Genomic DNA, 26,240 nt, shown 5'->3' on the forward strand with positions numbered 1-26,240 from the left:
TAATTTATTAATTTTAGCTTAGGAAAAAACTTTTTTTCCTATTTATTACCTATTTATTCTGGGAAATTAGAAAATAAAACAGATGTAAAATGGACAAAATAAGTATCACCCAGAGATAATCACTCATGTTCTGATATCAATAATCCCAGACTTTTTTGTCCTTGCATGTGTGTGTATGGGTAGGTTTATACACATGTGCTTACACACACACACTTTTTTTCCTCTTTTAACAAAAATTGTATCAGGCAAAGTTCTTCCCCGCCGGAGGTTCACAGTCTAATTGAGGAAATAGAGACTCTAACTCTGAAAGCAACTTGACTTGTAAAACATCAGCGTAACCATTTGTGTTTATTTTGTTTCTGTGTCAGGAAAGCGATTGTACTACAGGCTCAGAACCAAATGTCAGAGGCGCACAAGCTTTTACAAAAATTGTTGATTCATTGTCAGAAAATCAGGAATACAGAAATGGTGATCAGGTAAGGGAGGTCTCTCGAGCATCTGCTGTAGCTTGTCCTTTGTGCTGGATATTCCCATCCCATGTCTTCCTCTTTGTGGGCAGTGTCCTGCTGTCTGTGGCAGAGCTGTACTGGCGATCTTCCTCCCCCACCATCGCGCTGCCCGTGCTCCTGCAGGCTCTGGCCCTCTCCAAGGAGTACCGGTTACAGTACTTGGCCTCCGAAACGGTGCTGAACTTGGCTTTTGCTCAGGTAAGCTGATCTCTGTTTTTATAGCGCATATTTGTGCTCAAGAACTGGTGGGTCTGTTACTACTTTTTGGTTTTGAAAAGGATAATAATGAGCTTTGACTTCTTAATATTGAAGTCTGGGAATGTAGTCTCATTGTCAAGCCCTCCGTGGAAGTCTGAAGTTGCGGACTCCATGACAAGCTGACCCCTCCCACTGGCACTGGCTCTACTGAGCTGTGTATTTAATAAAGGGGATGTGCCTCTTCATTGAGGACACTTGTATCATATTAATGATTTAGCTGGCCCAGAGCCATGCTTGATTAATAAGGGGATAAATAAAGAAGTGAGGAAGTTGTGTGTTCATTGAAAGCTTTTGGAAATTAAATTGTATTTTATGTTTGTTTTCTGTCTCCCCATGAGGAATGTGAAGGCTGTGAGAAAGGGACTTTGTTTTCTCCCTGCTGTGGTCTCTGGTACCTAGTAAGACGTACACATAGTAGGCTTTTAATAAATATTTAGTGAATGAATTTTGAACTCACTGGCACTAGAGGAATTTACTAACTAAAGCAGAGATTCCCCAACCCATGTGTTAGAATTCATTGGGAAGATTTAAAAAATACCTATATAGCTGGCCTTGCCTCGAATGCATGGAGTCAGAATCTCTAGGGAAGGAGCACAGGAATCTAATGTTTTCCTTTCCAGCTTCTCTAGTAATTTTTTTTTCTTTTTTTTTTTAAGATTTTATTTATTTATTTGACAGAGAGAGCACAAGCAGTGGGAGAGGGAGAAGCAGGCTCCCTGTTGAGCAGAGAGCTTAATGTGGGACTCGATCCCAGGACCCTGGGATCATGACCTGAGCCAAAGGCAGAAGCTTAACCGACTGAGCCACCCATGCGGCCCTCTAGTGACTTTTTTCTTAATTAAGATAAAATTCACATAAAAAATTCACCATTTTGATCATTTTAAAGGGCACAATTCAGTGGTTTTAAGAATATTTACAGTGTTTCACAATCATCAACACCATTTAATTCCAGAATATTTTCATCACTCCAGAGAGGAACCTTGTGCCCATTAAGTAGTCACCCCCATTTCCCCCTCCCTGTGAACCCCTGGAAACCTACTTTCAATCTGCTTTCTGCCTCTGTGGGTTTGCATATTCTGGATATTTCATATAAATGGAATCATACAATATCTGCCTTGTGTAGTCTGGCTTCTTCGTGTAATGTTTTCAGGATTCATTCATGTTGTAGCAGGTGTCAGCGCTTCATGCCTTTTAGTGGCTGAATAATAGACTACATTTCATTTATCCGTTCATCACTTGATGGACATTTGGGTCAGCTATTATATGTGGCTGCTTTTAATATTCATGTGTCAGTTTTTGTGTGGATATGTGTTTTTATTATACTAAGAGTAGAATTGCTGGGTCATATGATAATTCTGTGTTTAACTTTTTGTGGAACCACCAATTTCCACAGTGATTGCACCATCTTATATTCTCACTAGCAATGTAAGAAGATGCTGGTTTCTCCACGTCCTTGCCAGCACTTGTTATTTCCCATTTTTTATTATGCTCAACCTAGTACAAAGTTCTGTCTCATTGTGGTTTTGATTTGCATTTCTCTAATAACTAATGACATTGAGCACCTTTTCATGTGCTTATTGGCCATTCGTATATGTTGTTTGGAGACATCTAAGTCCTTTACCCAATTTTTAGTTGGGTTATTGTCTTTCTGATGTTCGGTTATAAGATTGTTTTGTATATTCTGAATACTAGACCATTATCAGAGATCTGATTTGCAAATATGTTCTGTTCTCTGGGTTGTATTTTACTTTCTTGATCATGACCTTTGATGCACTGAAGTTTTTAATTTCGATGAAATCCAATTCATCCTTTTTTTCTTTTGTTGCTCATGCTTTTGGTATTCTACTTAAGAAACTGTTGCTTAATCCAAGTTCATGAAGATTTATACCTGCATTTCCTTCTTTTAATAGTCTTAGGTCTTATATTTAGGTCTTTGATCCATTATGAGTTTAAATGGTGTGAGGTAGGAGTCCAGCTTTATTTTTTCACGTATGGATATCCCTGTGTCCTAGCACCACTTGTTGAAAAGACTATTCTTTTCCCATTGAATGGTCTTGGCACCCTTGTCAGAAATATTGATCATGGACATATGGGTTTATTTCTGCATTCTCAATTCTGTTTCATTGATCTATATATGTCTTTATGCCAGTACCACACTGTTTTGATTACTGTATCTTTGTATTAAATTTAAAATCAGGAAGTAAGAGGGGCTCCTGGGTGGCATGGTTGGTTTCTGCTCAGGTCGTGATCTTGGGGTCATGAGCTAGAGCCCTGCGTTGGGCTCCTGTTCAGCAGGGAGTCTGGTTGAGACTCTCTCTTCCTCCCCACCTCCTGCTCATGCTTTTTCTCTCTCTAAAGTAAATCAGTCAATCAAATCAGGAAGTAAGAGGTCTCCAACTTTGTTCTTTTTCAAAATTATTTTGGCTATTGGTGTTCCTTTGCAATTCCATATGCATTTTATTATTTTTATTTATTTATTTTTTTATTAAAGATTTTATTTATTTATTTGACAGAGAGAGACAGGCAGTGAGAGAGGGAACACAAGCAAGGGGAGTGGGAGAGGAAGAAGCAGGCTCCTAAGCGGAGGAGCCTGATGTGGGGCTCGATCCCAGAACACCAGGATCACGCCCTGAGCCGAAGCAGACGCTTAACGACTGCGCCACCCAGGCGCCCCTCCATATGCATTTTAGAATAGCTTGTCCGTTTCAGCAAAAATGGCATTTGGAATTTTGGTAAGGATTGCGTTGAACCTGTAGGTTCATTTGTAGAGTGTTGCCATCTTCACAATATTAAGTCTTCCACTCCATTAAAGGATGTCTTTTATTTAGGTCGTCTTTAATTTCTTTAACAGTGACTTCTAGTTTTCAGTGAGTTTCTTAGTTAAACTTATTCCTAAATATTTTATTCTTTTTTGATGCTATCATAAATGGAATTTAAAAAATTAATTTCATGGGGCACCTGGGTGTCTCAGTCAGCTAAGTGTTTGACTCTTGGTTTCGGCTCAGGTAATGATCTCGGGGTCCAGGGATTAGACCCTGCGTTGGGCTCTGTGCTTAGTGCAGAGTCTGCTTGTCCCTCTCCCTCTGCTCCTCCCTTGCCTTGAATAAATAAATAAAATATTTTTTAAGACTTACAAAAAAATTAAATTTCATGTTTGGATTATTTATTGCTAATGTATATTGATCTTATATCCTGCAACTGTGCTGAACTGGTTTCATAACTGTTACAGGTTTTTAGGAATTCTTTAGAGTTTTCTGTGTATAAGATCATGTCATCTGCAAATATAGAGAGTGTTACTTTCATTCTAAGTTGAATGTCTTTCATTTCTTTTTCTTGCCTAATTGCCCTGTGTAGAACTTCCAGAACAGTGCTGAATAGAAGTGGCAAGATGTACACCCTTGTTTTTGGTCCTGATCTTAGGGGGATGATTTTAGTCTTTCATTGTTAAACATGATGTTAGCTGTGGGTTTTTCATTAATGCATCAGTATTAGGTTGAGGAAGTTCCCTTCAACTTCTGAATGTTTTTATCATGAATAGGTGTTGGGTTTTTGTGAAATGTTTTTTCTGTGTTGTTCCTTTTTCTTTTTTTTTAAGATTTAATTATTTATTTGTCAGAGAGAACAAGAGCACACATGCACAAGCAGGGGCAGGGGCAGGCAGAGGGAGAAGCAGGCTCCCTGCTGAGCAAGGAGCCTGATGCGGGACTCAATCCCAGGACCCTGGGATCATGACCTGAACTGAAGGCAGACACTTAACCGACCGAGTCACCCAGGCGCCCCTGTTTTTTCTGTTTCAGTTGAGTAGATTGTGTGTTTTTTTCCCCTTTATTTTATTAATATAGTGTTTTACATTGATTTTTGCATATTGAACTGTTGCATTCTTGGGATAAATCCTACTTGGTTATGGTGTATGATCCTTTTAATATGCTGTTGGATTTGGTTTGCTAGTATTTTGCATCTGTATTCATAAGGGATATTGATCTGTAGTTTTCTTGTGATATCTTCATCTTTCTTTGATATTAGGGTAATAGTGGCCTCATAAAGTGAGTTAAGAAATGTTCCCTCCTCTTCTATTTTTTGGAAGAATGAGAAGGATTGGTGTTAATTCTTCTTTAAATGTTTGGTAGAATTTGCCATTGAAGCCATGTGGTCCTGGTCGCTTTTTTTTTTGGAAGTTTTTTTGGTTACTGTTTCATTGTCTTTACTTGTTATGGATCCATTCAGATTTTTTTTTTTTTTTTTAAGTAGGGCACCCAGTGCAGCGCTTGACCTCGGGACCCTGAGATCAAGACCTGCACTGAGACCAAGACTCAGATTCTTAACCGACTGAGCCACCCAGGTGCCCCCCATTCAGATTTTCTATTTCTTCTTTAGTTTTGGTAATTTGTATCTTTCTAGAAATTTGTCCATTATATCTAATTTGTTGGCATACAATTGTTCATAGTATTCTTATATAATCCTGTTTATTTCTGTAAGGTTGTTAATTAACTCCCTGCTTTCATTCTTGATTTTTGTCATTTGAGTCTTCTCTCTCTCTCTCTCTTTTTTTTTTTGGTCAGTCTAGCTAACAGTTTGTTAATTTTCTTGATGTTTTCCAAGAACCAGCTTTTAGTTTCACTGATCCTGTTTTTCTTTTCTCTGTTTTGTTCATTTTCTTTTTTTTTAATGTGTCAACATTTTTTTTTAATTTAAATTCAGTTAATTAACATATAATATATTATTAGTTTCAGAGGTAGAGGTCGGTGATTCATCAGTCTTTTATAATACCCAGTGCTCATTATATCACATGTCCTCCTTAGTGTCCATCACCCAGTTATCCCGTCCCTCCACCCCCTGTTTTATTCATTTTCACTGTAATCTTCATTATTTCCTTGCCTCTGATAGCTTTGGATGTAGTTTGCTCTTTTTTGTTTGTTTCTTTTTTTTTTTCAAGATTTTATTTATTTGTGAGAGAGGGGAGAGAAAGCGCACAAGGGGGGTGGGAAAGGGAGGGGGGAGAGGGAGAGGCAGACTACCTGCTAAGCAGGGAGCCTGATGCGGGGCTCAGTCCCATCATGACCTGAGCTGAAGGCAGATACTTAACCTACTGAGCCACCCAGGTGCCCCTTTTATTTAGTTTCTTAAGGTGGAAGTTCAACTTACTGATTTGAGATCTTTTTTTCTTTTTTAATTTATGCCTTTACAGCTATAATTTTTCTTCTGAGTACTACATCCTGTAAGTTTGGCATGTTGTATGTGTCTTCATCTCAAAGTATTCTCTAATTTCCCTTGTAATTTCTTCTTTTACCTGTTGTTTATTTAAAGAAAGATGTGTTTTTTAACTTCTATATATTTATGAATCTTCTAGATTCCCTTCTATTATTGATTTCTAATTTTATTTCATGTGATCAGAGAAGATACTTAGTATGATTTCAGTCTTTTAAAATTAGGAGTGTTACTTTTTGACATAACACATGATCTATCTGGAAGGTGTTCCATGTGCACTTGAGAAGAATGTGCATTCTGCTGTTGTTGGGTAGAGTGTGCTCCCTAACAAGTGACTGTTAGGGCTAGTTGGTTCATAGTGTTGTTCGGGTCTTCTATTTCCTTGCTGATCTTCTGTGTAGTTGTTCTATCCCTTAGTGAAAGTGGAGTAATGGAACTCTTCAACTATAACTGTTAAACTATCTATTTCTCCCTTCAGTTCTATCAGTTTTTGCTCCACTTATTTTGGGGTTCCATTGTTTGGTGTATATGTGTTTATAATTGTATCTTCTTGATGAATTCACCCTTTATCAGTGCGTAATGTCTTTTAGCTTTGTAACAGGTTTTTTTTTTTTTTTTTAAGATTTTATTTTAGAGAGAGAACATGTGAGAGTGCAAGCAGGGAGGGACAGAGGGGGAGGGAGAAAGAATCTGAAGCAGACTCTGCACTAAGCGTGGAGCCCTACATGAGGCTTGATCCCATAACTGTGAGATCATGACCTGAGTGAAACCAAGATTTGGATGCTTAATGAATTGAGCCACCCAGGTGCCCCTTTTGTAACAGTTTTTTATTTAAAGTCTGTTTTATCTGATGTAAGAATAGTCACTCCAGCTCTCTTTTGGTTACTGTTTGCATGGAATACCTCTTTTCTTTCCTTTTACTTTTAGCCTATTTGTGTCTTTTAACCTAAAGTGAGTTTCCTTTAGATAGGATATAGTTGGATCATATTTTTTTCAAATCTGTTGTGCTAATCTCTTCCTTTTAATTAAAGAGTTTAATTCATTTATATTTAATGTAATTATGGTTTTGAAAGGACTTTATTTTGTTGTTTTTTTTCTATATGTCTTACATCTTTTTTGTTCCTCAGTTCCTCCATTACTGTTTCTTTTGTGTTAAGTAGATGTTTCTTGTTTTATTTTACTGTATACTTTTGAGTTATTTTCTTAGTGGTTCCCCTTCTCCCAATGATTCTTACATAGCAGAACAACGTTTTGACCCTTTGGAATCACCAGTCTAAAGGATATTGATTCTAAATCTTTTTGTAAAGGCAAAAACCTTTCTATAGTGTCAATAACTACTGCGTACTGTATCCATCATAATTTGAAATCAGATTGTCACACATTGTTTTCTAGGAGTGTGGTGCATATTAAATGTAGTATGTGGCAGGGGAGAGCATAAGCCAGACATGGCTCTTCAGGAGAGAAGAGCCAGAAATTAAGCCTTTTCTGGGCAGTGGATGTGGATGTGTATAGTACCACGGTGTTTCTTTTTCAGCTCATTCTTGGGATCCCAGAACAGGCCTTAAGTCTTCTCCACATGGCCATCGAGCCCATCTTGGCTGACGGGGCAGTCCTGGACAAAGGCCGAGCCATGTTCTTGGTGGCCAAGTGCCAGGTGGCTTCAGCAGCTTCTTATGATCCACTGAAGAAAGCAGAAGGTAGGGAGCCATTCAGAGATTGCTAGGCAATACTCCTGTGGGGGAAAAAATTAAATTTAGGACCCAGAGGAAGGAAGACATTAAATCTGGGACAGTATTTAAGTTCTCAAATATAGTAAAATTTCATGCTGTATTTAAAGTACTTTGACATTGTACGCTTGGTATGAAGTTTGAGGGCAAGTGAATCATTATTTTAACTCTACAGAACCAGGTCCCAGGCTGGAAATCAGGACCAAAGACCTTTTTCAAAACCTCACCCTAGTGTATTTTTTTTTCTTCTCGAAGAGTAGAATACAAAACCATCTGGTACATGTTAAAGCAATAAAAGTAGATGTTAAGTTTTGAAAATTACGTGTGGAATGTTGAGTTAAATGTGTGGTATTTTCCCACTTTCAGCTCTGGAGGCAGCCATTGAGAATCTCAATGAAGCCAAGAACTATTTTGCAAAGGTTGACTGCAAAGAGCAAATCAGAGATGTTGTTTACTTCCAGGCCAGACTCTATCACACACTGGGGAAGACCCAGGAGAGGAACCGATGTGCGATGCTCTTCCGGCAGCTGCATCAGGAACTGCCCTCTCATGGGGTACCCTTGATAAATCATCTCTAGTGAGAGCATCCCTGCTGAGCCACTATACAGACTAGAAGATTTTGGACTTGTTTACATTCCCTCCCTCCATGTAAATGATGTATTTGATGTCTGTCTGATCAATAAACTGCATTCTAATTAGTTGTCTTATTTTGTTGCTAGAATATACATATTTATTTTCTGCCCCCACCCTTTTTTTTAAGATTTTATTTAGGGAAGCCTGGGTGGCTCAGTTGGTTAAGTTTCTGCCTTTGGGTCAGGTCATGATCCCAGGGTCCTGGGATCAAATCCTACATCGGGCTTACTGCTCAGCGGGGAGTCTGCTTCTCCCTCCACCTCTGCCTGCTGCTCCCCCTGCTTGTGCTCTCTGTCTCTCTCTCTCTCTCAAGTAAATAAAATCTTCTAAAAATATAATTTATTTGAGAGAGAGAGTGAGCAAGAGAGAAAGAACACAAATGGGGAGGGGCAGAGGGAGAAGCAGATTTCCTGATGAGCAGGGAGCCCAATGTGGGGCTTGATCCCAGGACTCCAGGATCATGACCTGCACCGAAGACAGATGCTTAACCAACTGAACCACCCAGGCATCCCTCCCTTTTCTTTATGATAGCAAAAGATACTCTTTTTGATAAATAGCTGTTTTATTAATAAGTTAGTGCAAGTGTTAAAGATTATGTTCTCTCTGAGCAAAGTTGCCAATATCTTATTAGAATCTGTGCATAGTCTCCATCAGCACATGAATTCATTTAGCATCTATGCTCAGACATCAGCTCTTTTGAGTATTGGTAGATCTCTCTAGGGGGTCAGTACAGGTTTTTCTGAGGCTTGGATTTTCCTTCTGAAGCTTCCTTGCTTTGTTGGACTGAGCTGGGGCTTGTGGTATGCCTTTGTGTGCTCGCAAACACATGTTGGTCCTTGACTGGAGATTAAGAAGGAAAAGTTTTTTGTTTTTTTTTTTAAGATTTTATCTACTTATTTGACAGATAGACCACAAGCAGGGGGAGAGGAAGAGGGAGAAGCAGGCTCCCCCTGAGCAGGGAGCCCAATGTGGGGCTCGATCCTGGAACCCTGGGATCACGACCTGAGCCGAAGGCAGATGCTTAACTGAGTGAGCCACCCAGGTGCCCTAGAAGGAGAAGATCTTTTTACAGTTTTTGGACCAACGACAAGAAACCTATTTCAGTCACTGTCTGGGTATTTGCTTTCTTACATCTTCTGCATTAGTATATTTCTTCTCTAACTATATAAATGAGGGATGATGATAATAAGTCTAGGAATTCATCATGAATAAGGTGATTATGAATTAAGAAAGGGTCTGAAGGAGCGCCTGGGTGGTTCAGTCAGTTAAGTGGCTGCCTTTGGCTGAGGTCATGATCCCAGGGTCCTTGGATCGAGCCCCATGTTGGGCTCCCTGCTCAGCGGAGAGCCTGCTTCTCCCTCTCCTTCTGACTACTGCTCTGCCTATCTGTGTGCTAGCTCTCTGTCAAATAAATAAAACCTTAAAAAAAAGGGGGGGTCTGAAGCTCAGAGGTGTGTGGGTGCTATCACTCAAATATATAGTGTATCTAATTTATGTATCTCAACCCTGAAATTAAGCAGAACCAGTTATTGCTTTGTCCATGAATTTGTCTTATCCCTTGGTGTTTGTTCACAGGAAGATCACCATGTTTCAAGTCCAAAACAGCAACAAGGAACCAACCAAATTTTGCAGTTTCTATCATTGGCTCTTTCTCCGTTAAATTTAAACCTTCTGATGGGAAATAATTTATCTCTAGAGCTCTTTGAACAGTGTAAAACAACTCCCACTCATGGGGTGCGTTTGTTGGCTAAAGACAGCTGCTCTGGAAACAAGAGGCTCACAGTGTAGAGACAGAAACAGTAATTGGTGTGTTGCTGTTGAAAAATCTTAATTTGAAAGGTTATATATGTAGATGGTAAAAATTAAATATTCTTAAGGAGTGTAAAGTAAAAAGTAATTCTTCCTCCCAGGAAGTAACTATTATTATCAGTTTCTTTTTATTCCAAATATATTCTCATCTGATACATTTTTGTCCGTATATTTAAACTATGGTCTCACCAGTCTAAGAAGTGATCTTAATTACTCTGCCTCAGCGGAAGAAGGTGCAAGAGATGGGGCAGGGTTGCTCAGCCGACCTTTCATGTATCAACATTAAAAACCAGAAATCAGACCTGACCAGGACTGGCTACATAATTTGTAGGGCCAGTGCAAAGTAAAAATACAAAGCCTGTATTAAATAAAGCATTGAACCAAGTAAGGGGCACAGTTTACACAGCCGTGAAGCCAGCCTGCCTGACCCTGCTCCCAGCCAGCACGTTCACCCTTGCAGAACTGAATCCAAAGCTAATATAGTCTGTGGCCTGCTGCCACCTGTGACTTAGATTTGTTGGCTGAGGCCTCTTTCCTCCAGGAAGGAATAGTGGGTTAAATGGAAAGTTGGAAACATCACAGTGACGCCCTCCCCCCGAAATGTCTGGTTACAGCTAATTGGCTTTTTTCCTGGTGGAGCATCTGGGGAGGGAAGGGTCATAATGGTGTAATTATGGGTGGTTTAGCATGGAACTGTAACTAAATGATTTGGTTAAATGGGGAAAGGGTTTGGTGAGGAGGGAATTGAAGCTGTATAGCCAGTGGGCAGAGAAGAAAGGTGTGACCCAAGTCAGTGGCCAGCATGGTGGGAGCTCTACCAGCAGACTTGCTATTGAGTGTTTCCAGCCCTGGGGCAGGTGAGTACAAATATCTTAACACTCACAGAGTGCCCTGTTGTAATTTATGTATGTTAACACATTTAATCTTTACAACAATCCTAAGACATAGGCAATAGCATTTTTTAAAAAAGATTTTATTATTTGAGAGAGGAAGAGAGAGAGCGCCCATGAACAGGGGTGGGGGAAGAGGGGGAGAGGGAGAAGCAGGCTCTCCACTGAACAGGGAGCCCTATGTGGGGCTCGATCCCAGGACCCTGTGATCATGGCCTGAGCCAAAGGCAGACACTTAACCGACTGAGCCACTCAGACACCCCAGTAGGCAATAGCATTCATCCCTTTTAACAGATCTAGAAACTGAGGCATAAGGAGGTTAATTCACTCACCCAAGGTCACACAGTTGGTAGGTTGCAGAGATAGGAATCCAACCCAGTTGCTGCGTTACCCTAGAGCTCCCTGTTTCCAGAGTTTTGAAAAGTACTGTAATGTTTTTGTGAACATTCTTTTCTAGTTTGTTGAACACATAGCTGGTAATACCAGGTGTCATCTATCTAGTGCCCAGTATAGGCCAGACGCTGTGCTAGGTTCTTCCACACATATCATCTCTAATGCTTGTAAGCCAAATACCATTTTACAGTTGAGGAAACAGCCTCAGAAATTTGGCCTGACCCAGCCCCCTCACTAGTGAGGATCGGTGGGCATTCAGCCCAGGTGTGACCGGCTTCCCAATCTCATCACTGGAGCACCTTCGTGTTGACCTACTGAATACTCCTGCTTGTTCAGATGTTTTATATTTTGCTGTGATGTTTGGGGATGGTTACACTGAAGTTTTCTTTCTCATAGTACATCTAAGACAAATGAAGAGCTTCTTCATCTATGTCCCCGCTGACTTCTCCTTTTTTGCTGTTGTTTATGTTTGGGACTAACAAACATTTTAATCTTACTGCCCATTGAAGGGAAACTTCTCAGGCTCTTTTTTTTTTTTTTTCCCTTGGCCAGTGTCTTTCTACTTTCCTGTTGAATGGGAAGAATTCAATTAATAAAGTATATCAATGTGATTAATCCTGCTGTCTCTACCTAGATGTTCAAGGTTTGGAAAGTGGAATATTCCAGTGAACACCATGAGTAGAACATGGAACAGTTCCTACAGAAAAAGACAAAGCCTTGGTAGAAGCTTATGATGCTTTCCTAGAGGGTAAGATAATTTTTAAGTCTTACTTTTTAGCCACACCCTTGTACTGTCCAAGTTTTCTTAAAAGTAAGATTCAGATGCTTTGTTTACTTATTTTCTTGGCAGTCTGGGTTGTCAAGACAACAAGATCGGTTTGCCTAGAATAGGTTTTTCTAGTGTTCTTAGATGAGAAAACCCAAAAAGCAAAGCCAATTCTTATTTTCATATCTCAAGAAAATGGTTTTCTTCAGTGGAATGATTCCTATCATAAGGAACGCCAAATGTCAAAGAAAGACAATTATGATGTCCTCTGCTTTGTTCTAATTCACTTTAATAAGGCACATAATCGATGGCGTTTTTAGCTCTGTACTAAGTATATTAATAGTGCCTCTGAGCACTTATGTGCCACGCACAGAGCTATTAACTTTATACACATTATTGTATTTAAACCTCACTGAACCTGTGAACTAGATTGGTTATCTTCATTTGACAGCTGATGAAACCAGAGTCCCTATCCAAGGCCAGGGCCACAGACCTGGTAAAGAGCGAAGCTGGGATTTGCCCTGTCTTGACTCCAATGTCACTGCTTTCAACCACAGCACTGGAGGTAAACAGTTGTTTCAGACGTGGTACTTATCTATACTCCAGGAATTTATAGCTCTGCTGGCAAGTCAGACCCATTAGTGAAAAGGAAAGAATACAGACAGCCTGGTGGTTGAGCATCAAATACGTGGTAGAGTCCTTGCTATAGGAGGTCAGAGAGGGGAGAGGTCAAGGAGGGCCTGGGTCATAACATTTCAGGAAATTCTTCTGGAAAGAAGCGGATCTTGGGCTAGAGTTTGGATTTGAATGGGTACTTTCTTGCCTTTCTCACATAATTGGCTTCTAACTTTACACAGCTGTACGTGTGTATACTTAAGTTTCCGCCTGCTAGCTATAGTGTTCTAATAAAACATCGACAATTTGGTAACATGATCTAAACATACAGAATGGTATATTTTAACAAGTAACAGGAAGAGACATCAACCAATATCTATTTTGGTTTCTTTAGTAAAGCAGGGGTTGCCAAACTATTGCTCACATGGGTTGAATCTGGCATGCCACCTGTTTTTATATGTCCTGCTAGCTAAGAATGGTTTATGCATTTTTAAATAGTTGAAGAGAAATCAAAACAATAATATTTTGTGACATGTGAAAATTATATGAAATTTAACTTTCAGTGTCTGCAAATAAGAGTTTTATTGGAACACAGCCGCACCCATTCATTTGTCTGTGGCTGCTAGAATGGCAGAGCTGAGAAGTTGCAACCACATGGCTACAAAGTCTAAAATATTTACTGTCTGGCCCTTTACAGAAAAAGTTTGCTGACCCCTGACATAGAGTCAGAAATGTTCAAAATGTTCCCCATCAGCCCCAATATATGTTTTTGGGGAGAAAATAGTAAAATATAGAAAAATACAGAACTATGCATCCACCATTCAGAATTGACTTAACATTTCAGCATTTGCTTTGAATTCATTTATAAGTAAAAGGCATAAAACTGTCCAACATTCCTTATGCTCCCTGTCCTTATTCTCTGCCCCTACTTCCATCTTTGTGGCAGATTGTCATAAATTTAATTTATGCTCAATCCCCATTGACCTTTTTAAAAAACACTGTATAAGCATGTGTCCATGAACAGGATAGACTATGTGGGGGTTTTACAATACAAATTGTGCATTTGTACCCTGCAACTTGCTCCTTTACTCAGCGTTCTGGTTTGGGGATCTTCCCGCGTGTGTACAAATAGAGCTACTGTACCCCTCTGAACTATTGCATAGTATTCCATCAAATGGCCACAACACGTTTCGGTTTATCCATTCCACCCACGAACATTTAGGAAGGTTGCTTCCAGGCTTTATTATTACCAGAAAAAGCGTGCGTGGTGAGTCACATCAAAATGGTGGTCGTCTGGCTGAAAGTTCTGAATTGTCTGTGAGCACCCCTGCAGCATGGAAATACTAAACTGAAGAGGGCTGGAAATCCACCCAGAACAAGAAGACTTTGAACCTTTAATTACTTTGGCCCCTGACTCCGCTCTGGACTCGTGATTCCCTTTTGGCTCCTTGGCAGGGTCAGCGAGACATCCCCTGGGTACCTTTTGGGTCAGGACTGGGTTTCGAAACCGTCTAAGGTCGGCGGGTCAGGCAGCCTTTGAGGTCTCCTCTCTCCCTCTCCCTGCAGTGCCGTTACCCAGCTGGGGGACTAAACAGACTCTTAAGGCTCCAGAAAAGGAGGGCCCCCAAAGGGGTAGAATGTTTGTGAAGAAGATGATGTATTCCACAAAAAGCATCTAAGTAGTCTTGGGGAAAAGCCAGAACTTCATTGGGTTTCGTGTAGTTTGGAACATCCGGGTGGAGTGGGGGGTGGGAAAGTAACACCGTTGCCCAGCCTTTAGGGCGGGCCCTGAGCAGCGGTCAGTGGGGAGGCGGGTGAGTGAAGGGGTTTCCCCGAATGGGTGGCGACCCGAAATCCAGGCCGCATCCACCGCCCGGCGCCCGGTACAGAGGGAGAAGCCCAGGGACGGAAGCCGGGCCGCTAGGCGGGACCCCGACTGTCCCGCGGGCTTGGGGAACTTTCCGCGACTCAGCCGCCGCCCTGCAGTCCCCGCGTTTGGCCAAACAAAGCGAGCGAAGCCGGCGCGTCCGGCCTGCCCGAGGGTGCCGCAGCCGCCGCGGGGAGAACCGGGGCAGGTGCGCGCAGCGGGCAGGGGCAAAGTTGCCGCGCAGGATCCCGCGCTCCGGCGCCCGCCCGGTCTCTCCCCTTCTCGCGGGTCGGAGGCCTCCTCCGACCGCTCCCGGCCCCGCCTCACTTCCCCTCGCCTCCGTCTCCTCCCCTTTCTTCTCTTTTCCCCCCAGCCCCCGCCTCGCCGCTACTTTCGTCTCCGCCGGCTCNGGGCGGCGCGGAGCCCAGGTGAGCTGACGGGAGCGGGGCCGAGGGCCGGGGACGCAGCGCCGCAGCCCCGCAGCCCCGCAGCCCCGGGCGCCCTCACCCTCTCGGGGCGGGGGACCGCTGCCGGGATTGCAGACAAAGCCCTGAGGCCGGCCCCAGGTTCCCTCCACCTAGGGGACCCCACGTGCGCCGCCCCACGCTCCGCCACGTGGGGACCCGGCCCCCCGGCGCCCCTTCCCCCGCGTCCTCGGAGAGCCTGGGGCCTTGGGGTGGCCTCCGTGGCTGGGCCGCGCCCGGCCGGGGGTGGCGGGGGCGGTCCCGGAGTTTGGAACCGATGTCACCCGGGGCCGGGGCAGTCAAGGATCTTGGAGGCGGCCTAGGCCCACCTTCTCTCGTTTGACAGGTGGGGAAAGCTACCGAGTGCAGGAAAGGAGGGGGCCACTGGACTCTGAGCACCTCATCCCCGCACCCCGCGTGTCTTTAGGGCAAACCCAGGCCCTGGTGTGTTGGACCAACACCAGGGGGCAGGACCCTGGATCAGCAGTTGCGGGGCTTGGGGACCTTTGCCTCTCCTATTTGGCCCTCTGCCTCCGCCCTCCGGAACCTCGCTGGCTGGTCTTTTTGACCTAAATTTACCTCGGGTCCGCAGCACTGAGTGAGTGTAGAGAGGTGCCGTCACCGGCACCCTCTGCTTGACTCTTGGGGACGCGGGGAGTCTGGGCCCAGCCGCGTTAAGCATTAGGTCTTGGTGCCTAGAATGCCACCCTGTCTAGCCTCGAGCTCTTCCTGGCTCCCCCCACTCTCTGAACTGCCCAGTTTGGGAAGCGGGGTGTTTTCACAGCTCTGCCAGCCGCCCTGCTGCTCTCACTTGGCCCTGGGGAGGTTGCACCTTAGCCTCTCCTCTCTCCCTCAGAAGGTTGGGGCGGAGGGATGCCGTTGGGGAGGGGGCGGGGAACTCAGTGCCCTCAGTGAGAGAGAGGCTCGTCCGCCTGGGGTGGGACGTGGAGGGTCCACTTCCTTAAAGGTAACTTTAACCTTCCTCAATCTGCAAGTCCCTACAGTCCTAGAGATAGAAACTTCATGTACCCCAGAGTGGTACTGTCATTTACCACACCCCCTCTCCTAGCTCTGCCCCCAGGGGAGAGAGGAGAGGATAGCTCTCTGTCCCCATAGGCTCCCACGTTCTCAGGGGGAGGTAGGGCAGCAACAAGGGGAGGGCTTTGGGGGAGTGATCCCCCTCCTCCCAAACCACCCCACAAAAACATGCAATTTAAGAATAAACGGTGTTCATGCTATGCAAATGCAGCTTTGTGGTGAGCCCTGGCACCTCCTTCCAGATTGCTCATCATAAACCCTTCCTATATAGAAAGCAGCTATTCCTAGTGAGAGCCGAGTGAATTTTTGTAGTAAAAACTAATAGCCATCATTTGATGAGCCCCCAAACACTGTGCTATGTGTTGATTATCTCATTTAATGCCTACCAACATCCTAGAGGCAGAGATTTTTATTCCCATTGTAGAGATGAGGAGGTCAAGGGTGGAAACAATCCTTCAGTGTTGCTAGGAATTAGTGTCCTTCTATAGAGGGATCAGAGAGGTGAAGCAGCTCGCCCAGGGTCACACAGCCAACCCAGGCATGTCAGGCCCTTGACCCTGTGCATTTTACCACCTCTCCTAGAGCAGGGTGCCTTGCAAGGCTGCCCTCAGCTTTTTGAGGGGCCCGGAATTGTTTACTCAGCCAGTTTAAGAGGACACAGATCTAAGCAGGCATGGTGCTGATGCTGTTGACTTGTCTTTGTTCCCAGGTTGTTAGTGGGCTAGTAGCCAAACATATTCACCAATAACTCTGCAGTAACTCTCATCAGGGGCAGTCCCACCTTCCTGGCAAGCATTTGGAAAAGTGCCTGGTGACTTTTGGTTGTCAAAGCGATGCTAAGCACTTCTGGCTTCGGTGGGCAGGAGCCAAGGATGCCAAATGTCCGGCAAGCAGGCCAGATCCATGTCAGGCATGAAGAATTGTCCTGCCCTGAATGCCAGGAATGCCCCCGTTGAAAAACACCAGGAGGCATCAGTTTGCTGGAAATGAAGGGAGCAGAGGGCGGTGGAGTTCTGGAGAAATCTCTTGGCTGGTATGAATCCAGGAGGCCCCCAGAAAGAGGTGTCCTTTGTGCTCAGCCTTGAGGGATGGGTTTAGGAAAAAAAAAAAAAAGGAGATTGTCTGGGAGTAGGAGGGGAAGGGTCTGACCTACCAGGGGGAACTTTCTGCAGTAAGCCAGAGTTCCCTCCTTGAGAACCTCAACCTGGATCCAAGATGGGCTTCTGGGTGGGGAGACACCTCTCTCAAGAGGAACTGGGTGGGGCAGGCCAAGCCTATTTTCAAGGCATTTTGGCTCAGATTTTAACGTGGGTTTCAGAGTCGTCCTCATTCCATCATGAGCTCATTTAATGGAAGGGCTCAGAGAGGCAAAGTACTATAACTTGGTTAGGGTCACTGGCAACCTTCCTCTCAGCATGCCACCTTCTGGTAGCTGTGGGAAGCAGAGAGTTCTCATTTCCTTTCCTTTCCTGGAGATTTGGGGCAAATGCTATTTCACATTGTCCTTTGGGTCAGAGGGCCTTGTGTTGCTATTTTTCCCTGGATGTTTTGCTCTCCCAGTTAGCTCCTCCCCTTTGGGTTACAGGACCCGGGCGTGGGGTTCAGGCACGCCTGGCTCCAGGGTGCTGCCTTGGCCTTCTCCCTCATTTCTGTGCCTTATTTCTTGGAAGTGAAGGAAATTGCTTTCCACTTTTGGAATGGCCTTTTCTTCTTTCAGATTGTGCTTGTTCCCTTATTGACCTGTTAATATGTGACCTTTCGTGTCTGGCTTCTCTTTCTTGGAGCATAAATGTTTCCAAGGTTCATCCATGCTGTAGAATGTATCAGTGCTTCTCTTCTATGGCTTAGTATTCCCTTGTATGGATAGACCCCATTTTGTTTATCCATTCATCAGTTGGTGGACACTGGGTGGTTTCCACCAGGAGGGTTTCTTAAGGCCACTTTGTGCATTCCTCTGCCTCCTCAGTGCCAGTTAATAAGCCTCTGGGCATAAGACATTATTTTGTCACTCTGTTTGCAGAGAGAAGGTGGTGGAAGGAAGGATCTCTGAAATCAGTTGGGGAACAGTTCCCAGGAACAGGGTTTTCAGGACTCCCTCCATCTCAGCCCCTGCCGCTCCGCCGCCCCAAGAATCCTGCTTCCTTCCAAAGCCCAGTGCCTCCAGGGTCCGTGCACAGGTGTGATTTTTCAGGGAGAGTGTGGATTTCATTCGGTTCCATTTCTTCAGTCATGATGATCTATTAAATGTAGGTCCTCCTGTCATCTTTTGTATTTTGTGAGACTTCCTCCAGGTAAGTAAAACCACAACGTAGAGAAAGCCTCCCCAGACAGATGGAGCCCTAACCCTGTGGCCTGGTGTGGAGTCAGCACAGTCTCCCCACAGCTTAGCTAGAAATGCCTACCACGGAGGAAATCAGAAGTCTAGCAAACACCAACCTGGGAGGAAGCCCAGAAAAGAGCAGCCCCTCAGCCCCTTCTGTTTGACAGCTGAGTAGGTGGGATGCAGAGAGGAGGGGAGAACAGGGTCTTCGGGAGCATTTACTGTGAGCAGACTTTCATATAGAAGATGGACTCCATAGCTACCTTCTAGGTAGGCCACAGCGGCTCCATTTTACAGATGAGAAAATCAAGGCCCAGGCCCCTGGGACTGTCTAGTATCCTGGCATACCTTCTAATCCTGAGCTCTCTGGTCTCCCTTGGCCTCCATATGTTGGCAGATGATGCCCATTTTCTTATAGAATAGAATCCCTCTTCTCCAGGAGGGTAGGGTTTTGCTGTCTGAAAAAGTGATTTTAGGTGATTATTTTTTTCTTTCTTCCCTTCCTATTTCAAAGGAGTTGGGTGCTGTTGCTTATGGGGAGGACCTCTGGCTTTGGCATTCCCTGCCGGGGGAACGTTCATGACCGAAATGGGGAAGGAGTGATTTCAGCTGCTTGTGTTTTCTGTTTCTGTCGTGTTGGTAGTTATGCTGCTGAACTTTTTTCTTCAATTATGAAACATTTTAAGCATAGAGAAAAGCCAAGTTTTGTTTTGTTTTTTTGACTGGCTCATGTTTTTTGGAAGGCCGGATGGAAACAGGGCAGAAAACTAGGCGCCGTGTTTCTCTTAGCGCTGGCTCTGGAACCCTGACGATATGTCACTAAACTGGACCCACACTTTTTGGGGGGCTGGTGACAAGCCCTGTCCTGGGAGCTGAGGGACACTGGGATGTGGTCCCCATCCCTGCAGAGCCCCCACGTGAATGGTCTATGAACTCTTGGGGAGTGCTTTGGAAAAGATAAACAATTCTAGAATTTTCCCCTTTGAAAAGGAGAGAAAGAAAATTCCAAGAGTCTGTTGTACCCCCACCCCCACCCCATCCTGAAAGCTGCTGAGCAACTATTTTTATGTTGTCTCTTTTTATCCCGTTTGCTTCTGTAAATAGTTGAGAGATGGCAGTTGCAGAGATAAAAATGCTAATCCCAACCTGGAGAGGAGAGGGGATGGTCCCGCAAGGAGATGCCCCTCTGCCCTCCCTTGGGCCTAGGCCAAGGTCTGGCCCCACTGCCCACAGGGGTGAGAGGTAGGAGGTGAGTGGATAGGGGAAAGGGCATCTGGCTAGTGTCTAAGATAAGCCTCTGCTGGAGAAGTTTAAATGGGGAACCAGGGGTTTGGGCGGGGGTGAGGTATGGAAGGAAGAGCACCTCCCTCATGGGTTTCTACAAGTGCATTAGGATTTTGCCTTGGAAGCTTCTGGATGGAAAGAGATTTTATTTAGATTCATCTCAGACGGTTCTCCCAGTTTCTGTGTCCAGGTGTGGGGGGGTTGGTCCCGCAGAGGCAGAGCAAGCTCCCAGCTCTTCCTTGCCCCTGGCTGGGGTTGCTTTGTGCTGGAAGGCTGCGGAGGGAGGGAACTGGATTTAGCATCACCTCCAAACTGCAGGGAAGAGGGCGGGAGAAGGGCCGTGGGTGGGCAAGGCAGGGGTGCCTGTGGATTCGAGGCTGGCCCCCTCTACCCCTGACTTGCCAGGCTGCAGAGTGTTGGAGTCCGAGTTATTTCTTTCATTTATTTCAAATCGTTATTTCTTTTCCAGTTGTTTCCCTGCCTCTTCCTTTGGTTCAGTGAAAGATCCAGTGGGAGAGGGGGAAAGAAGTAAGATGGTTCCTACCTCCCCTTCCAGATAGCCCCCACACCTGCTCCACACCCACCCACTCACACTTCCTCCTCTTGAAGGCGGGGGCCACTGGGGCACACCTGGCTTTAGATGTTTGGCTGCGTGAATGGGGGGGGGGCTCTCCATACTTCCTTACTGACCCAACAATATCCTCCAAGGAAGACACCTGCGCTTCATGCTCTGTCTGTGTCCTGGCCCCCAGGGGGTCAGGACCCCTGGTTCTCATCCTGGCCTACCCTCGGACCTGCTGAGGTCCCTTGCGGAGGTCACCTCACCTCCCTGGGTCTCAGTGACTCCATCTGCAGCCCTGCGCCAGCGATGAAAGCCTCGGGCGCGTGCACTGATTCTTTTGACACATGTAAGCTAGGACGTGAAGTTCTATGCACACTTTGATTTCTATCTTGTGAAGAGTGATGCATATGGACAAGACTTAGAGGGGAAGATGCAAAGAGTAACGTTAGCATGGTAGGATTAGAGATAAAAATGTTTGTTTTGTTATAAATTCAAGCCAGTTGAGGGGTTCGAACTTGCTAGCCGTGGAAGTGCTTTCTTGGCAACAGCCCGTGTTCAGGGAGCATGTGCTGTGTGCAGGAGAAGGGACGCGCCCTTGATCACCGTGTCCCACCTCTCCAGGAGCCTTTGGTTTACACCTGTGCTTTCTCAAAGCGCTGTGTGATTGTGGGCAAGTCACTGGGACTCTCTGCCTCAGTTTCCTCACCAGTGAAATAAGCATGGTGAGTATACCTGATGCATGAAGTTGTTCTGACAGTTAAATGAGATGATACATGCGAAGCACTCAGAATAGTGCCTGGCACTTGGCAAGAGCTCCAGAGGGCTGGCTGCCATCTAATGCCACCATGGCCACTGCTACACTGATGCATTTCTTGTATCGAAGGTGCTGGTCTCTCTCTTTCCTTCACTCTGTCCTGTTCATTGGCCTTTCCTTTCCCCATTCTCGATTTTTTTTTTTTCTTTAAGATTAAAGAGGGAAAAAAAAGACTTTGGAAGTTCTGGTTTCTGCCTGACTATCAAGGTGAGGGCTGTCTGGGTTACCAGGGGACCTGCAGCTGCCTGGCAGTTTGGCCTGGTTGAGAGCCTTATGGTGTAGGAAACTGTTGATCTGGCAGGGAGCTTAGTGGAGAAGCTTTTCTGTCAATCAGCTCTGTGTCTTCTGTCAGTCAGCACCCTTGGCTATAAGTGACAAAAACCAATCACAGACTAACTTAAGCAAAAAATGGGCTCATGTAGTTAAAAGCTTCTGGTGTATATGGGCTTCAGGCGTGGCTGGATCCAGGTACTGAAACAGTGTCTCTGGCTTCAGTTCTTCTCTGTTGCCTCCCTTCTCCCTCTGTCGACTTCATTCTAAGGCAGGGTTCTTTCCAGCCCCTGGTAACTCTAGAAATACATCCTTATTGCTCCAAGTTTCACAGAAAGAGACAGTCTCAATACTTCTGCCAAATCCTAGAATGAGACTTGGTGGTCTGACTTGAGTCACACATCTACTCTTGAATCAGATCTCTTGACCAGAGCAATTCATGCCTCATTGGCCAGGCTTAAGTCATATGGGAATCCCTGAAGTCGATGGTACAGACAGCTTTGTAGAGGCACCTTTCACAAGAAAGAATGATTTCCTAAGTGTAAACCAAGCTGCTGTTATTGACTAAAGGAACACAGATTCTAAGCCGACTAAAGACAACTTCTGAGCAGCCTTGGGATGAGAACACACAGATTCTAAGCCGACTAAAGACAACTTCTGAGCAGCCTTGGGATGAGTGATATAAACAGCAGCCTCTAGCCAATATTTACTGAGTGCCAGCAGTGTTCTGGAAAGTTCTAGGTCCTGGAGTTGATCAGTAAACAAGAAAGGCAAAGCCACGTCTGTCACAAGATAAGTCAGGCTGATGTCTGCACTCCCCAATCCTATGCATTTCTTTTCTGACCACCCATGTCTTCATACTCCCCTCTCAAGCGGGTTGAGGTCTTAGGAAGTCAGAGGAATGAGCTGTATGCTCCCCTTTGTTAGAGATTTTGCTCAGCCTGGACTTTATTTAGGATGCAATACATGGACATTTCAAGACTGTACTTGTAATTTTAGCCCCTTCTCGAAAAACTCAGACCAATTTTAGCTTTTCATGGAACCACTGCTTAACTTGGGGCAAATCAGTAAATCTTCCTGAACATTCATTTTCTCGTTGGTGAATTGAAATGGCTGGAGCCGGTGACCCCCGATGTGTGCCCTATTTAGCACTCAAGTCTGATGCATCTCCAAGCAGGGCCCGTAGGGGTAAGATAGGACAGGAGCTGTGGATAAAGGGGGCAGACGTGTGACCTGCACTCAGCCTGTCCTCAGTGTTGGGGGGGCAAGGGGGCGCGGTGAGGACTGTGGCACGCGGGCAGCTGTATCTCCTGTCCAAAGCCGCAGTGAGCTGCTGCTGGGAGAGAATACGGGCCTGGTGCTGTTGGGTGTCTGGTACTTCAAGAGACTCTGGAAATTTTGCCTTTTATCTGAAATGTCCCGGCTTTGAGATATTGACACCTCATTCAACTAGTTTTAGACACAGGGTAGGCCAAGCAAAATATGTTGGTGGCCAGTTGTCACCTGAGAGTCACCATTTGCCACCCTTTTGCTCTAGGGACTGTGATAGGGACGGGGTCTGTGCACACTAAGCTGAAACCGGCATTATCCCTCCTGCCGTCTGACAAGGGGGGGCCTTTGTCTCTGGGGAGACAGTCCGTTTCTGTGCCTCCAAACTCAAGAGTGCTCGAGGAGGGACAGTTGTAAGGGTTGGTGTCACTGAATTGATAAGACTGTTTGGCTGGGCCAAGGCAGGAATCTGGAGTGTTCCTGCTGGCATCAAACCTTAGCGCGGTGTGGGCCAGTCCTGCTGAGCTCCCCAGGTCTCCCGCTCCTGTGCTGGGAAACACCTCTGAATCTGTGGCCGCCGAGGCAGCAGCTTCTCTGGGCGGGCGGAGCTGTGTTAGTTTGCTAGGGCTGCTGTGACCACGTACCACAAACTGGGGGTGTTCAACGACAGAACTGTTTGTCCCACAGTCGTGGGGGCCAGAAGCCCTTGATCAGGCGCTGGGAGGGAGACTCTGTTCCATCTTTCCCGGCTTCTGCTGGCTTGCCGGCAAGCTTTGGCCCTCCTTGGCTCGACGGGGCCTCACCAGATCTTGGCTTCCACGTTCTCATGTGTTCTTCCCTGTGTGGGTCTGTCTCTGGGTCCAGATTTTCCCGTTTGTAAGGACACCAGTCATATTCGATTAGGACCCACCCTAGTGACCTCATTTTAACTTGATCACCTCTGTAAAGACCCTGTCTTCCAAATCAGGTTACATTCTGGGGTTCCAGGTTTACGACCCCAGCGTATCTTTTTTTGGGGGGGAGGCACAATTCAATCTATAACAGGTGCCTAGTGGGGTCCCTGGGACTCTGCCCTGGGTTGCTTTTTGTGTTCTCCGTCAACTTCCTACAAAGCTCTTGTGCTTCAGCCCCTCCAGCTTCCTTTCCACACACCCTCCGTGCCCCACGCTCACGCTCACGCGCCTCCAGTCTGGGGAGCAGGGAGTGGTGCTTCTTTCTGTTCCTTCCACTCTCCCACGTCTTTCTTGCCTTGGGGCCTTCTCAGAAGTTCACTCCTCCTGGAACAAGTTCCTGCCCCCTCAGCACCTACTCACCCTGTAGGTCTCAGGCTAAATATAATTTCCTCAAGTGAGGCCTTCCTTGACCTGCCCCCCATTACGATCTAAAGTGGGTCCCTTTGTTCTCTCTCTCTTTTTAAAAAAGATTTATTTATTTATTTTAGAGAGAGAGAGTATGAGCAGGGAGACGGGCAGAGGGAGAGGGAGAGAGAATCTTCGAGCAGAGTCCCCACTGAGCACGGAGCCTGATGTGGGGCTCAGTCCCAGGACCCTGAGATCATGAACTGGGCCCAAATCAAGACTTGGCCGCTTAGCCAACTGAGCCACATTCCCCCTATCTTCTCTTTTATCCTGTCCTGGTTTCTCCTCATTTGTACTTAATAGAGTCATTCGTGTACCTACTTTTTTTTTTTTTGAGATTTTATTTATTTTTTTATTTTAGAGAGAGGGAGAGAGCAAGAGAGAGAGAGCATATGTGAGCATAAGCAGGGAGAGGGACAAAATGAGAGGGAAAGAATCTCAAGCAGGCTCTGCACTGAGCACAGAGCCGATGAAGGGCTCAATCGCACAAATCGCACAACCCTGAGCTTATGACCCGAACGGAAACCAAAGGTCAGACGTTCAACTGACTGAGCCACCCAGGTGCTCTGTGTACCGACTTTTAAGAAATCACATCTGTTTTGTTTATTCGCCACATAGTAGGTCCTCAGCAGTTACTTGAAAGAACAAATGGGTGAGTGAATTTCCTTTAGGACCTCCCTGGGCCTCAGTTTCCCCACATAAGAGAGGATGTGTCTGGCCAAGTCTGTTATCCCAGGGAGGACATCGTCCCTGGCCTTGGCAGTGTCCTCACAGCTATCTGGGGCTCCTTTGTTATCCCATGGTGCCTGGGCCCTCAGGGAGCCCCTTGCAGAGTGTGTCTCGAGTTGGGGCATGTCCCTGGCATACATGCTGGCTACTTGCTGGCTGGGCTCCTATGGTTTCTCTGCATTTGGTGAGCAGGCACAGGTTGGAAACAGCCCCCAGGAAATGGGAACGTGCTTCCTAGAGGTCTGTGCCACTTGGCTTCCTGGCAGAGGAAGGAGCGCTTCCCTTCATCCTGGCCCAGAGCCTGGTCCATCTGCTTCAGGAAGGGTCTGGTTGCTGTGCTGAGCCAGCCAGTGAGAGGTGGGGGAGCTTGGGGCTGCCAGCCTTGGGCGGGTGGGGAAGCCTTCAGGGGCAGAGAGAGGACACAGGTTTTAGGCAGGAGGCTCTGGATAGAGGGCTCTTGGCATTTTGTCAAACCCAAGCAGTTTTGCAGAAAGGGCCTCCCCACCCCCCAATGGCCTGCTTAGCTGGCCTTGCCTTGCAGAGGGCCTGTGGGGATCAAATGACCCAGGCGGAATGGTTAGCCATACTTGATGCATGATAAGGGCTCAGTTGGTTTTTAGCTATTGCTGTTGTTATGCAAACCATTGTCTTTGTATGATTTTTTTTTTTTTCTTCTGGGCAGAGTGTTGATAGGTTTCATCAGATTCTTATGGAGACCTTGTAGGGTCAATGGCCCCAGAACCATCAGAACCCTGGCTTGGACTCTGTAGGGGTTATTGGGGGAAGATGGCCCTCCTCAGGCTGAATGGCCGGCTTGCCTGTCAGGCCTCACTGGAACCAGGGGCTCCAAGTGGTCTCAAGGCACCAAGGTCTGGGCCCTCTTTCCTGAGACCTGGACACGTTTGCCCCTCCAGCATAGAGGCCTCATCTCCGTCCTGCCTGGTCCAGACCTCCTCTCCTGCCTCCTCCAGACCTCAAGGGCCAAGGCCCTGGCCAGATGCCAGCTTGTCAAGGAGACTGATTAAAAGCAGCTTTGCTGGGGGCATATGGCTTGGTGTCCTTGGCCTGCAGTGAGGATCAATAAGGAATTGTTTTTCTCTTGGCAAGAAAAAAAATTCTCCATTAACTTTCTCAGGTGCTGCCAGACTAGTTTTCTTTTCAGGAACTCTACGGCCCTGTCAGAAGTGGCTCTGGGAGGAAGGGCAGGCCATTGGAGCTGCCCCCCTGCCCTGAGGGTGGCAGGCCCCTCTGGCCAGAGCGATGTAACCCACACGAGAGCAGGTTGGCTGGCTTGGACATCAGTACCTCATAGGGACATTCTGAAACCCAGCCTGGCAGGTAGTAGGCATTCAATAGGTAATTGTTGAAAGAATAGCTTTTTGAGCATGTAACCATGTACCAGACACGATACTGTGTGCTTAGCTCATTTAATCCTCATGACTGTTGGGTGACTGCCCATT

General features: G+C 45.9%; 2 protein-coding genes and 1 long non-coding RNA gene across 10 annotated transcripts in view; 2 read left to right on the forward strand and 1 right to left on the reverse strand.

The window, feature by feature from the left end:
• ANAPC5 (anaphase promoting complex subunit 5) overlaps positions 1 to 8,406 on the forward strand; it is a 38,839-nt gene extending 30,433 nt beyond the window's left edge. For 2 of the 3 annotated variants that reach the window (XM_034672414.1, XM_019800536.2), the window contains 4 exons: positions 369 to 476; positions 560 to 707; positions 7,507 to 7,669; positions 8,066 to 8,277. In XM_034672414.1, coding sequence (XP_034528305.1) covers positions 369 to 476; positions 560 to 707; positions 7,507 to 7,669; positions 8,066 to 8,277 — 631 coding nt within the window. Of the gene's footprint in view, positions 1 to 368; positions 477 to 559; positions 708 to 7,506; positions 7,670 to 8,065 lie in introns of all 3 variants that reach the window. The other variant, XM_011226062.3, reaches the window with a different exon arrangement.
• LOC117804567 overlaps positions 7,600 to 26,240 on the reverse strand; it is a 37,142-nt gene continuing 18,501 nt past the window's right edge. Inside the window, exon 3 of the long non-coding RNA XR_004629047.1 lies at positions 7,600 to 7,704. This is a non-coding gene — a long non-coding RNA (uncharacterized LOC117804567). The remainder of the gene's footprint in view (positions 7,705 to 26,240) is intronic.
• Positions 14,678 to 26,240, forward strand: part of CAMKK2 (calcium/calmodulin dependent protein kinase kinase 2) — a 46,171-nt gene continuing 34,608 nt past the window's right edge. For 4 of the 6 annotated variants that reach the window (XM_034672426.1, XM_034672430.1, XM_034672429.1 and 1 more), the window contains exon 1: positions 15,089 to 15,100. The gene's annotated coding sequence lies outside the window, so the exon portion shown is untranslated. Of the gene's footprint in view, positions 14,881 to 15,088; positions 15,101 to 18,207; positions 18,352 to 26,240 lie in introns of those variants that run through there. The other 2 variants (XM_034672428.1, XM_034672427.1) reach the window with 2 other exon arrangements.

Source organism: Ailuropoda melanoleuca, chromosome 12, assembly GCF_002007445.2.
Source record: "Ailuropoda melanoleuca isolate Jingjing chromosome 12, ASM200744v2, whole genome shotgun sequence".
In the NCBI taxonomy this organism is placed as follows: Eukaryota; Metazoa; Chordata; class Mammalia; order Carnivora; family Ursidae; genus Ailuropoda; species Ailuropoda melanoleuca.